Source organism: Trichomycterus rosablanca, chromosome 6 (assembly GCF_030014385.1).
Source record: "Trichomycterus rosablanca isolate fTriRos1 chromosome 6, fTriRos1.hap1, whole genome shotgun sequence".
NCBI lineage: Eukaryota > Metazoa > Chordata > Actinopteri > Siluriformes > Trichomycteridae > Trichomycterus > Trichomycterus rosablanca.
This window is the reverse complement of record NC_085993.1, coordinates 9,133,297-9,146,553: the sequence shown is the minus strand read 5'-3', so window position 1 is coordinate 9,146,553 and position 13,257 is coordinate 9,133,297. Positions and strand designations below refer to the sequence as shown.

The 13,257-nt window shown below is 40.5% G+C and overlaps 1 protein-coding gene across 1 annotated transcript in view; it reads left to right on the top strand.

The window, feature by feature from the left end:
• Positions 1-10,323, top strand: part of quo (quattro) — a 51,146-nt gene extending 40,823 nt beyond the window's left edge. Inside the window, exons 15-23 of the mRNA XM_062997374.1 lie at positions 124-373; positions 1,002-1,091; positions 1,204-1,434; positions 4,185-4,355; positions 4,493-4,670; positions 5,066-5,182; positions 6,413-6,664; positions 8,058-8,287; positions 8,386-10,323. Coding sequence (XP_062853444.1) covers positions 124-373; positions 1,002-1,091; positions 1,204-1,434; positions 4,185-4,355; positions 4,493-4,670; positions 5,066-5,182; positions 6,413-6,664; positions 8,058-8,287; positions 8,386-8,427 — 1,561 coding nt within the window. The 3' untranslated portion in view covers positions 8,428-10,323. The remainder of the gene's footprint in view (positions 1-123; positions 374-1,001; positions 1,092-1,203; positions 1,435-4,184; positions 4,356-4,492; positions 4,671-5,065; positions 5,183-6,412; positions 6,665-8,057; positions 8,288-8,385) is intronic.
• The last annotated feature ends 2,934 nt before the right edge of the window (positions 10,324-13,257 follow it).

The window sequence follows — 13,257 nt, the reverse complement described above, 5'->3', positions numbered from 1 at the left end:
TTGAGCTACCGTGCCACCCACTTTACGTATAAACGAGCTCTGTTCCGAGAGCCTATATATTTATTCATATAGGAGATCATGAAGCTTTTTAACTTGGTCATATGTTGTGTGTTGTTGGGACAGTAAACTGCAGCACATCATAGAGGAGTTGTTGCAGACAGAGAGAGAATACGTGAAAGCACTGGGCTACGTCATGGAGCACTACTTTCCAGAGCTGGAGCGCCAGGATGTCCCGCAAGACCTGAGGGGCCAGAGGGGAAGCATCTTTGGAAACCTGGAAAAGCTCAGAGAGTTCCATCAACACCACTTTCTTAAAGAGCTGGAACTTTGCCTAAAGGAGCCTTTTCGTGTCGGTCGTTGTTTTTTACGACATGTAAGTACGTTTTTGTAAGTGTGTTTACACCCTGGCTCTACATTTTTACACATTCCAAGACCAGTGTTGATATATTATCATCATCAATTTAATGTTTTACGGCCGCTTTATTATGAGTTTTCCCTGGAATCAGTGGTCACGCCTCAACCACCTTACAGACACAGCCAATCATGTCTGTACATAGACACATATTTGTCAGGTGGTTATAATGTTTTAATGTTAACTATAATAACACTGCCGCTCAGGTGGCGCAGCGGTAAAACACGTTAGCACACCAGAGGATTTCGAAAACATCATATTGAATCCTAGCTCGGCCATCCGTCTGGGCTGGGCGGCTACATAAACAACAATTGGCTGTTGTTCAGGGTGGGATGAGCCGGACCAGGGTTCCTCATAACAGGTGCAATTATGACCTCTTCTGGCTGATTGATGGTGCCTGCACAGAGTTGGGGAATCATGCTGATCAGGGTGTGGCTCTCCGTGCACAAGGCTGATCTGCAAATGAACTCACCTAGTGCAAGTGAAAAGTCGCAATCAGGGTAATTGGATACAACTAGATTAAGGGAGAAAATTGTGGGGAAAAAACTATAATAACACTGTATTGATTTTTTTTTTCTTCTGAATCCAGAAAGAGAGTTTCGGTCTCTATGCCCTCTACAGCAAAAACAAGCCTCGTTCAGACCAGCTACTAATTAACCATGGAAAAGAATTCTTTAAGGTATGATCCACACAAATTAGGAACAAAACATGAACATTTAATAATTCGTGTCTCTGCTCAATGACCCGAAAAACTGCCCTCTTGCTCAGTGACTTCTTTGGTGCTTTTGCAGCAGAAACAGCAGCAGCTGGGGGATAAGATGGACCTGTCTTCATACCTGCTGAAACCAGTCCAGCGCATCAGTAAATACAGCCTGCTTCTGCAGGACATGCTGCATGAGTGTGATTCAGGGCTACGCAAAGGTTCAGAGCGAGCTGAGATTCAGGCTGCGCTGAAGGTTATCCAGTTCCAGCTCCGTCATGGCAACAACCTGCTTGCCATGGATGACATCCAGGAGTGTGATGTGAGTGAAGAAAACAGTTTATCTTTAGCAGGTGAAACCTAGAGCAGGCTTGATCTTTGCCAAAAAAAGAAAAGTGTGTCCTGACTGAAACTTTATTAAGCACAAATAAAAGTAAAAAATTTACCGAGCCGCTCAGGTGGCGCAGCGGTAAAAACACACGCTGGAACCAGAGCTGGGATCTCGAATACATCGTATCGAATCTTAGCGCTACCTTGCTGGCTGAGGCTGAGCGGCCACATGAACAACGATTGGCCTGTTGTTCAGATATGGGTGGGACTAAGCCGGATAGGGTCTCTCTCTCATGACTGGTGCAATTACGACTCTGCTGGCTGATTGATGGCGCCTGCACAGAGATGAGTGCTCTTAGGGTGTGTCCCTCCGTACACGCGGCTAGGCTGCACTGCACTCGTCAAAGTGTAGGTGATAAGATGCATACGGCATGCTGCCTACGTGTCGGAGGGGGCGTGGGTTAGCTTTGTTCTCCTCAATCAGAGCGGGGATCGGCATTGTTAGAGAGGAAGCATGATGCAATGGGGCAAATGGACGTGCTTTTTTTTTTTTATTGAGTTTACCGTACATCATACCAAATATCATATCCAAGTAATGGATCCTGAAATACAAATTTTGCTTATCAAACCGGTACATGGTACTTGAAAGAATGATAAAAATGAGGTTGGAGGAGAGATGAATGACCCTTGACTGATAAATGGTTTAAATTTTCCTACTGACAAAAAAGTTGTTCAGTTACTGTCCTGTTCAACACCAGGCTGCTTGCTTACTTTGGCTCAGCAGTCATCTAGAACACACTATTTCTTCCTTTACTGTAAGGTGAGTTCAGTGTAAGTGGGTGCTAACAGTGTTGTTTTTGTTGTACTGTTCAGCACTTTATTGTGTTTGGCTGTTGAACAGCATCATTATCACTAGGGCTGCACAATTAACTTTCATTAATCATGATCACATTTTTAGCATCTTCAAATAATGTAATCTGTTTAATATATTGGTTCATTTTCCCAGAAAGCACATCAGTTTGGATTGAAGCTTCTAACTTGAAAACATGTGTTGAATCCCACAGCTCCACCTTTCAAATTGTTATTTGGAGATAATTTGACATCATGTTCTTTGGGTCAGAGAGGAAAAGTACTACCCCCACTGTTACTAAAGCATAGTTCAAAATCCAGTGTCTGTCATGGTACAGGGTTGTGAGAGTGCCAGTGGCATGGGTAACCTATATATCTGCAAAGGCACCATTAATGCTAAGATGAACATATGCTGACAATCCAAGCCCTGCGATGGATTGGTGCCCTGTTCAGAGTACGTAAATGTCTGCCTTCAATGGTTTTGGATGGAGCTGGACCCACCATGACCCTGACCGGGATAAAGCAGTTAACTGAAAATTAATGAAATTTTTTTTTTCAAAAAGTAAAAAAATTACAATGTTGGTAATTTAGCTAAAATCTGTTTTTAGAAATATTGTTTTTGTATAGGGCAGCACCGTGGCTAAGTGGGTAGCACTGTCGCCTCATAGCAAGAAGGTCCTGGGTTCGATTCCAGACGGGGCGGTCCGGAGCTGCGGTTTTCTCTCACAGTCCAAAAACATGCAATCAGGATAATTGGAGACACTGAATTGCCCTATAGGTGAATGGGTGTGTTTATGTGTGTCTGCTCTGGAATGGACTGGTGCCCCATCCAGGGTGTTACTGTGTGCCTTGTGCCCATTGGAAAGCTGGGATAGGCTCCAGCACCCCCAACCCGTGACCCTAATTGGATAAGCGGTTAAGAAAGTGAGTGAGTAAGTAAGTGTTTTTGTATAAGTGGTCTAATGCACTAGCACAGTCACAAGTTCGAATCTCAGCAGAGCCACCAGCCAGGCTGGGCTTCCACACAAACGCAGTTGGTCATGTTTAAGGGAGGAAAGGTCAGTCAGGGTCTTTTTGCACTGTCCCTGTGATTTGCAATCTTCAAGGTGGGTCTGGACGCCTGTTGATACACAGTTATATACTTGGACAGAGCACATAACTCCAGTTCTACAAATCCAGATGACAAATATTACTGTTTGCTTGTGCCCATAATTCAAACAAAAGAGTTGCACTTTGTTTTTACTGCATTTTATATTAGCATTATGCTGAACTAAAATCATAATTTATTTAAACAGTGTTGCGGCAGGTCAGGCTCCAACCAGAAACACATAGGCATAGGCAGAAATACCATGGACAGAGCACCAATCCATCGCTGGACTTCGTCTACTCCCCTCTCAACCAATCATGTCTGTGTAGATGCTCTGCTGGCCGATAGCACAGGATTTCTGAGCTACTGTAATATATTTTTGCACCACCTAAGCATCTGAGAGATTATTATTTAAACCATTATTGCAGCGGCCCCCAACCTTTTTTGCACCACGGACCAGTTTCATATAAGATATAATTTCACGGACCGGTGGGGGCGGGGGATTTAAAATAGAATCACTATAGAATGGAAAATCAGTGTGAAGCCTGAGCTTTTTTCGCTACAATGAGACGCTTCTCCCACCTAGTGGTGATTGGGGACAATAACACCTGAAGAGTATTGAAAATGTAATTGCTCTTGTAGCGATCTTTAATTATTTATTATTTCTGTGCAGCCCAGTAATAAATGACCGGTACTGGTCCGTGGTTGCGGACCACTGCATCATTGTGCAGCCAGTGGTTAAAAAATGTTTCAGTGTTTTACATTATTCTAAAGATCTTTGAACTGACTAAAATGTGTCCACATAGGTGAATCTGAAAGAACAAGGGCAGCTGATTCACCAAGATGAATTCCTGGTGTCCTATAGGAAGAAGAAATGTTACCGCCATATATTCCTTTTCCAAGATCTTATTCTCTTTAGCAAAACCAAGAAGACAGAGGTTGGGAATGACACTTATATCTACAAACAGTCATTCAAGGTACTTGTCCAACATACAGAAGCCATGCTATCATTTTATTACCTATTAAACAACATAACATAACTACATTCATTTTGTTTCAACTCTCCTCCAATTTTTGTTTCCATACCCATCTACCCATCTGTCTCATTTGCCAGACATCTGACATTGGAATGACCCATAACAGTGGTGACAGTGGGCTGTGCTTTGAGATCTGGTTTCGGAGAAGAAAGTCACATGACACGTACACATTCCAGGCAAGAAGTGAAGAGGTGAAGGACACGTGGACCAAAGACCTGGAGAGGATCTTGTGGGAGCAGGCTATTCACAACAGGGGTCAGTCAGTAGACCGGACTTTCCTAACATTACCAAAACCTAGATTGACCCTGTGTCTTATGTTTTGTTCTCATCTAAAATCATTATAGGAGCAAATAGCCTCAGCACTTCCTGTTTTTGTTCAGCAAATAGCCTCAGCACTTCCTGCAATTCGACTTACCGTCTTTTCTTTTAAGCTCTGTCTTTCCCTTTTATGGGCCACTTTATTAGGAATATCTGTACCTCTGCTCATTCATGCAGTTGTTTAACCAGCCAGTCATGTGGCATCAGCAATGTATAAACCCACACAGACATGGGTCAAAAGCTTCAGTTCATGCTCACATTAAACTTTATATATATTTATATTTCCACATAACATCTAATTTTCACCTTTTTTAATTGATTGATTCACACAGACATACGTATGCAAGAGAGGGTGTTCATGGGAATTGGTAGCAGGCCTTTTATGGACATTAAGCCAAGTGAAGCCGCCATTTGCGACCGTGCTGTTAACTGTGCACCAACAGGACGAGGTAAAGAGCAACATTTGCCTAATGTACATTTAATGATCATAGAAACTTTACATTTATTGTCTTTATTAAGCACCTTTATTAATCTGTTATATATTAATTAGTTCAGACTGGGGAAAGAATGTGAACCTCGTGGCTAGTGTTTCAGCTTGTGTGTGGCTGCCTAGCCATGAAAAACAAATGTATGCAGCAGTGAGGTTCACATCAAAAGTGTCCTGCTGAAAAAGATCTCTGGAACCTCCTAGTTAATGTAAAAGAAAAACCATCTTTTTTTAAATAAATTGTGGTAATGAAGGGGCATCATGAAAAAAAAAAATTAACAAAAGACCTGAATCATAAACACCAAGTCTGAGATGGAGGTCATTGTTCTGTTTGAAGTTAAAATGCATTAGAGATTGACTCTAAACTGTGAAGCATAGTGGAGAAAGCATTATTGTTTAGGTTAGTTATATTAAATTAAATTCATTTTATTTTATCTTTCTTTTTATTGGCGATTTATTCTGATCAGGGTCTGATTCCCCTGGAAAACACTGGGCACAAGGCAGGAATACTTCCGACAGGGCACCAACCCATTGCAGGGCTTCGTCCATCCCCCAGACATAGGCATTCATGCCTGTGTGGACGCCCGGCAGGCCAACAGCACTGCTGAGATTCAAACCTGGATCTCTGGTCGGTGGGCTAGAGGAACACATAATAAATTCAACACAAAAAAATATTGATTGGCAATATGATGCCAGTGTACCTTAGAACTATTGCAGACAAAAGGGTGTGCAGTTGCCTTTCTAATGTTTTGAAGCCTTGGCTTTAGGGTGCTAGTTAACCAAGCTCAACAGATAAACAGACGTTAAACAGACCAATAGCCATGCTTAAGGGAGAGTCGGAGAAGTCCTTCTCCTTGCTGCTTCAATAGCAACTCCTACTGACTGGTAGGGAGACGACATGAGCAGCAGAAGAATCCAGAAAGAGTGTGGTTCTCTGTAAGTTCTGAGATGTTTTACATGTGCCGGAGAAAGCATGTGTTAGCCTACAGTCCTTCTCAAGCAACAAAGGTGACATTACATGAGGTTAAGCATGTTCAAATTGTGTGCAAAGTAACAAACACCACCCCAAACATTTTTCTTGACATAATCTCCATGTCGAGTTTTGTTGTTTGTTGCCAGGGACTGATTCATTTAATCCTCTAGGTCAAAGTTAAACAATTAATGACTTAAATCTGAATTTATTTGTTCTCAGAATGTAAAGCAACAACTTTTACTGGAATGTCCGACACCCAGGGTGGATTTTCTGTCTGGAGGCCAAATTCTACCAGTTCAGCCAGTTATGTGTCATCTTGCAGCCATTCATCTTCCTCTTCCTCAGGCCGTGGCTCCGTCTCACCTGGTGCCATGAGATTAGAAACCCCAGCTGTTGACCGTGGAAGATTCTCTAATCCGGGAGGACTGGAGGAGTATGATTTAGAGCGGGAAAATGGCGGACAGAATCTTGGTAAGACTCATTTTAACATATAATGCCTTTTTCCATTTGAACAAACTGTCATGATTTCTGTTTTTTAAATACTTAGTATAGTCAAAAGTATCTGGACACTTCAAAATGACGTCCAGAGAAGAACGAAGAATGCCTTAATTGTCATTTACACCTGTACAGGACACTGGAATTCTTTTCTTGGCATGTTCTGGCATGTTTGGAAGCCGGGGTCAGAGCACAGGGTCAGCCAGTATACAACCCCCTGGGCCCAACAGCCTTTGCTTGGTGGAGCCAGGATCATATGTGTGGATTTACTTCTATTTATTCACAAGGGCGTAGTTCTACTCCCATGCTTTAGAGATTGCATAGTATACTTGTTTTTTTTACTTGTTAGCAATGATTGTGGCTGGAATTGCTAAGCTTTTTAATTTCGAATGGGTATCCATATACCTTTGATCACATATTTTACATTATAAGTCACTCTTTACCTGTATAGTAAAGGTATACATTGTTCACACCCATGCAACAATTAGGCCAGGCTTTTAATGGTCTTAACAACAAAATATTATGAAGAAATGAGCAAAAATCCCTTAAACAGATAAAGAAAGTTAGAACTTTCTGAAAACCTTCCCTTTAAATGAACTTGACTTGGGGCACTCAGGTGGCGCAGTGGTAAAACACGCTGGCACACCAGAGCTGACATTTCATTCATCGGTTCATTCGTTCATACATGAACAACGATTGGCTGTTGTTCATATAGGGTGGAAGCTGGATAGGTACCTCATAACTGAGGCAATTACGACCTCTGCTGGCGTCTGCACAGTGTCGAGGAATAATGTGGACAAAGCTGATCTGCATATGAACTCGCCTCGTGCAGGTGAAAGTTTCAGTTGGCTACTGCACACGTGTCATTATTTTTAATGAGTAAAATTTTTACCAGACAGAAAACTTGCATAACCTTCATGGAAACCTGCAGAACTTTCTGCTCAACAATGTTCTTAAAATTGGTCTTGTTTTCTGGGCATCTGAACACTTCTGATAGTATTAGTCTTAGTCTTTTGTCCTGTATTTGAGAGTTGTACATTTCAGATAGTGGCCATCTTTGCATGACCACTTTATGCCTCACAGATCTTTTCTTACACGCAACATTTTTGGAAAACTTTGCATTTTATATTGAACATTTTATCCATTATTATGGTTTCACTGGCTTTTGCACAGGCTTTTGCATTCAAGGCAACTATTCAAATAATTTATATGCATCCAGCTTTTCCTAAACATTCCACTTTAGAACAAGTGGCACAAGGAGGTCCACCATTGGTCAAGGTCTTAATGTCTGGCCCATTGTTTGCACAGGAGTGTGTTATTATTTCAATGATTTATATAGTTTGATCACTTTTTATTTATTTAATTCCAGTGGAGAGTTCAGAATCTTCAGGAGAAAGTGTGAGTGGATTCAGCAGTTCTGCATACAGTTGCCAGTCTGTGATTGTTGGCAGCAATGAAGAACATCTCCCAGAGGTGCCAGTCGTTGGTGGGAATAATCCATGCCCGCTCAAAAGCGAGAAGAATAATCTGGATCCCAATAACAAGCCCCTTATAACCCCTAAACCACAGAAGCAAAAAAGGGAACAACCACTAAACATTGTGAGTTTTTGTGGTGTATAATGTTTATCAGATTTATAGATGATATCTGTGGTATGAAGATGGTTCTGATCATTTCCTCTTGTTTCTTTACACTGCAGGTTGAAGGGAATAATCTCAGAGAGAAATCAACAGAGGTTTGAACTTTGAATGCTGTTAGCACGATGGACCTTAGACCTGAATTTATGCCGGTGCTTTACAGTGTCATAAGAAAATGCTGAGTTGCTCTGACAGTCACAGAAAGTGCTGACTTTAGGAGGGGGACTGATTTAAGAAAGTGGTGGATGTATGCACAACCTTAATATTTATTAACTTTAATTGGTCTTTGTGGGAACTTGTAGTTTCTGCTAAATCATTGCAATACCTTATTTCTAACCTTTTAAAAATGTTTGCTAAGTCTAGGATATTGCCAAATTGTTGGTTTGTCATAGGTCTGTGTCCATCTGTGTGTATGAGTGTGTGTGTGATGACAAATCAGTAATGATGAGACATGTTATACATGTATTTACAGGATTATTTTATTTTTCTGATGATGTGCCTTTTTTAAGTACAGGGTGTCCCAAAATAAACTGACATTTTAAATTTGCTGAGTTAGAGATTTTTAAATTGCTGTCATTAGTAAATGTCGAGGTTAAATCATGAAATGGTACACAATTGAACAACGTGTAGAAATTGTAAAAATTCACATTAAAAATGGTGATGTGAAATGTCTGCCAAGATCATGTGACTTGACGCCGTTAGACTTCTTTCTTTGGGGTTATCTTAAGGATAAAGTGTACACCAGCAAACCACAATCCATTGAGGACGTCAAAGAAGAAGTTCGACACAACATTGCTGAAATGTCAACGTGTCATGGGAAGTTTCATCAAAAGAGTGAACGTGCTGCCACGGTCAAGGGGGTCATTTGTCAGATGTTTTGTTTTATACATAACCTCCATGTCTTTACTTTTAAATAAAGCAAATACATTTGAATGTGTTTTATAAAAAAATTAAAATGTCAGTTTATTTTGGGACACCCTATACTAATGCTTGCCGAAACACGCAGTGGAAGCCAAAGGTTTGAGACCATTACTGTAAATATGAAATATGTCATTTTATTTCATTTTTATTCACTGATTCACCCTGTTTTGGTTTCACTGGAAAACTCTTGGTGCAAAAGCAGTAACACACCACAAACAGGACACCAACCCATCTCAGAGCTTTGGTCATCACTCCACCTAGACCCAGGCAATCATGTCTGTGTAGGCGCCTGGCCGACCGATACCACCACTGAGCTTTAAAACTTCAGATCTCAGCTCTGGTGAGCTGACTTAATAGACCGCTGTGCCACCAGAGCACCACAGATCAAATACTCAACATAACAGTTTGAGCAAAATCTCAAATCTTTAAAGCATTTACATAGGTCTACAATTTCGAATTTCATAGCATTTAGTATGTTCCCCCTTTTGCTGCAGGGACATCTTGTGTTTGGGGTGGACTCGGTTTGTGGAAAATCTGATGGTCCATGTTCTTCCAGCATGATTTCACAATATTCCAAAAAGCACCTTGGAACTGAATTATTGGCTTTCTATGTCCTCAAGTTCCCCCATTAATGTTGGTTGGGTTTTAGGTCAAATTACAGTCAGTAGTTGCAAAGCTTTAAGATTTGGAACAAAAAAGTTGCATTAAATAAAACAAAAATGTAAAAATTAAAGCATTTGCGCTAGTGGTCTTAGACTTTGGCTTCTACTGTATATAAAAATCATATAAAAGATTGCATGAACCCTCCACAGAAATAAAATAAATATGTGATTCTGACAGGTGGAGGTGCACATGCACTACAAGAGCTGCCAAAAGTCTGTCCTGTTTTATGCTTAACATTATTCAAAAAGATATGTGAGAGGTTTTTCACTCCTGGAGAGTCTATCAATCAAACCAAAGTGGGGCTTTTTTGTAACTGTGAAAATAAACATATTCAAAGGAAGAGAAGAGCAATAATCAGGTATCTGCAGGGCTTCATTACTTTACAGACATCGCTTGAAAATGATTGGCACCCCTGGTACAGGTGAGAAAAAAGGGTTCATAGACATACATTTATTTAGAGAAAAAATCAGCTAGAAATCAGTCAATTATTTACAGCCCTGCATCATTTAATACTTTGTAGAACCTCCCTTCACCAATAAAACAGCACTTAGTCTTCTCCTATAATATCCTATAAGGTTGGCACATACAAAGCAGTCTATAAAGACCACTCCTCTTTATAGACGTTACAAAATTGCTACATTTCTAAAGCTGCTAATAATCATGGCAAATGTGGCTTTATTAAAAATAATTATTTCTTGATGAGGGATTGTTTTATTTTCAGAATGAATCTACTTTAATTAAAGGTTGGATAGAAGCATATTTACCAGAAGACGAATGTCATAAAACCCTTTTTTACTCATCGTTAACAGGAGTGCCAGTAATTGTGGAAGAAACTGTATAGGCTTGACTAGCGGTCATTGTCTTAACAACATTTGTCTGAGGTATAACATTAAAAATCTTTGCAGCGCCCAGGTGGCGCAGCAGGATATTCCGCTAGCTCACCAGCACCAAGATTCTGAACTCATCGGTTCGAAACTCGGCGTTGCCACCGGTCGGCTGGGCGCCATCTAGCGGGCATAATTGGCAGTGCCTGCTGGGAGGGATGACTGGACTATGTGGGCGGGGTCTCCGAACGCTGTGTAAGGACCCTGATTGGTGGTTAGAGGCACCTATGCAGAGTGCATGGGTGGAAAAGGGTTCCGTTAAGGGCTGCACATGGGTTGGAGGAGACGTGAGCAGCAATATACCCTCCTAAACTGCAAAAAATCAGGGATCCCCAGCAGTGGAAGACAAACTGACTACACTAAATTGGGAGAAAATGGGAGAAAAACGCATAAAATATACACTGATTAGGCATAACATTATGACCACCTTGTTTCTACACTCACTGTCCATTTTATCAGCTCCAATTACCATACAGAAGCACTTTGTAGTTCTGCAATTACTGCCTCCATCTGAGTCCATCTGTTTCTCTACATACTTTTTTTTAGCCTGCTTTTACCCTGTTCTTCCATGGTCAGGACTCCCCCAGGACCACTACAGAGCAGGTATTATTTGAGTGGTGGATCATTCTCAGCACTGCAGTGACACTGACATGGTGGTGGTGTGTTAGTGTGTGTTGTGCTGGTATGAGTGGATCAGACACAGCAGCGCTGCTGGAGTTTTTTAACACCTCATTGTCACTGCTGGACTAAGAATAGTCCACCAACCAAAAATATCCAGCCAGCAGCGCCCCGTGGACAGCGTCCTATAATCACTGATGAAGGTCTAGAAGATGACCAACTCAAACAGCAGCAATAGATGAGCGATCGTCTCAGACTTTACATCTACAAGGTGGACCAACTAGGTAGGAGTGTCTAATAAAGTGGACAGTGAGTGAGTGCTGTGTCTGATCCACGCATACCAGCACAACACACACTAACACACCACCACCATGTCAGTGTCACTGCAGTGCTGAGAATGATCCACCACCTAAATAATAGCTGCTCTGTGTGGGTCCTGACCATTGAAGAACAGGGTGAAAGCAGGCTAAAAAGGTATGCAGAGAAACTGATGGATTACAGTCAGTAATTGTAGAACTACAAAGTGCTTCTATATGGTAAGTGGAGCTGATAAAATGGACAGTGAGTGTAGAAACAAGGAGGTGGTTTTAATATTATGGCTGATCGGTGTATATAACAAATAGTTGTTAACTGATGAGTGATTTTTTTATTATTATTTTCAGTATGGATTTGCTTTAACTAAAGTTTGGATAGAAGCTTATTCACCAGAAGTATTGTAAGGGTTTGTATTTTATAAAACCCTTTTTTACACATTACCAGGAGTGGCAGTAATTGTGGGGGAAACATAAAAGGTCTTGAAAAGTGCTAAAAACCAAGCACAACTGCAGTATTTCTGATTAAGTTCAGTCCAAAACACAAGCAGAGAATCCAAACTGAAATAAACAAGCCAAATAAATGTTTCAGAATTGCGGAACAGTCCAAAGTTTATATCTCACAATAATTATAATTATTTTACTGCACAGTTTTCCTTTGGTTGAAGGCTCGACTATCGTGTTATTGGTATTAGTGGTATTTACTAATGCGGACATTGTTTGCAAGTGATCTCCTGGCTGCATCTCAAACTACATCCTGCGTGCTACGTAGTGTGTAACTACACCATTCAAAGTGCAAAACCCAGGTTCTAATAAAGTATTATTAAGAACAGAAACGTGCAATTTGAGACACAGCCGCTTTAAATGCAGTTGTAGTTTAGGGTTCCGCCTGCAGGTGGCATTGATTGGCTTATGCAATTCCACCTTAAAGAGACATTACTGGACAGCTTCTTCAGACTCCTCATCAGAGTAACTGGCCCAGCGAGACTGGTTTATATATGGAACATGACTAACACCAAAGGAGTTCAAATCTTTTGAATGCAGGTTTATAATTTTCATTAAATACACGTATGGTCTTAAGCTTTGCTCTAAATACATGCATGCTTAACTGTAGATATTCTGTTTGTTTTATTTAAACTTTTTTTGTACCACAAATGTGGGTTGAAGTGAGATACATGAACCCACATTTTTCTGTTCACATTTCAGTGCCAAATCCAAGAGTTTCAGTCTGGAATGATTAACAATACAGACGAGTTATATTGTGGATGTTATTGTAAATTCCACAAGTTATTACAATTGCTATATTAATAGCTTTATATTCAAATAAATTGTATAATGAAAATCATTTTTGCTATACAAGCCTGTTAACAAAATAAAAATGAAAGGTTTTTAATGAACTGCAAAAGGTTTGCTGATTTATACACTCGATATGACTCATGTTTTTTTGTGTTCATTAAAGCCAAATTAATGTACTGTAAAATATGTTAATTATATACATTAAAGTGTAATTGGTAAAGTAAAAATAAAATATTTCCAT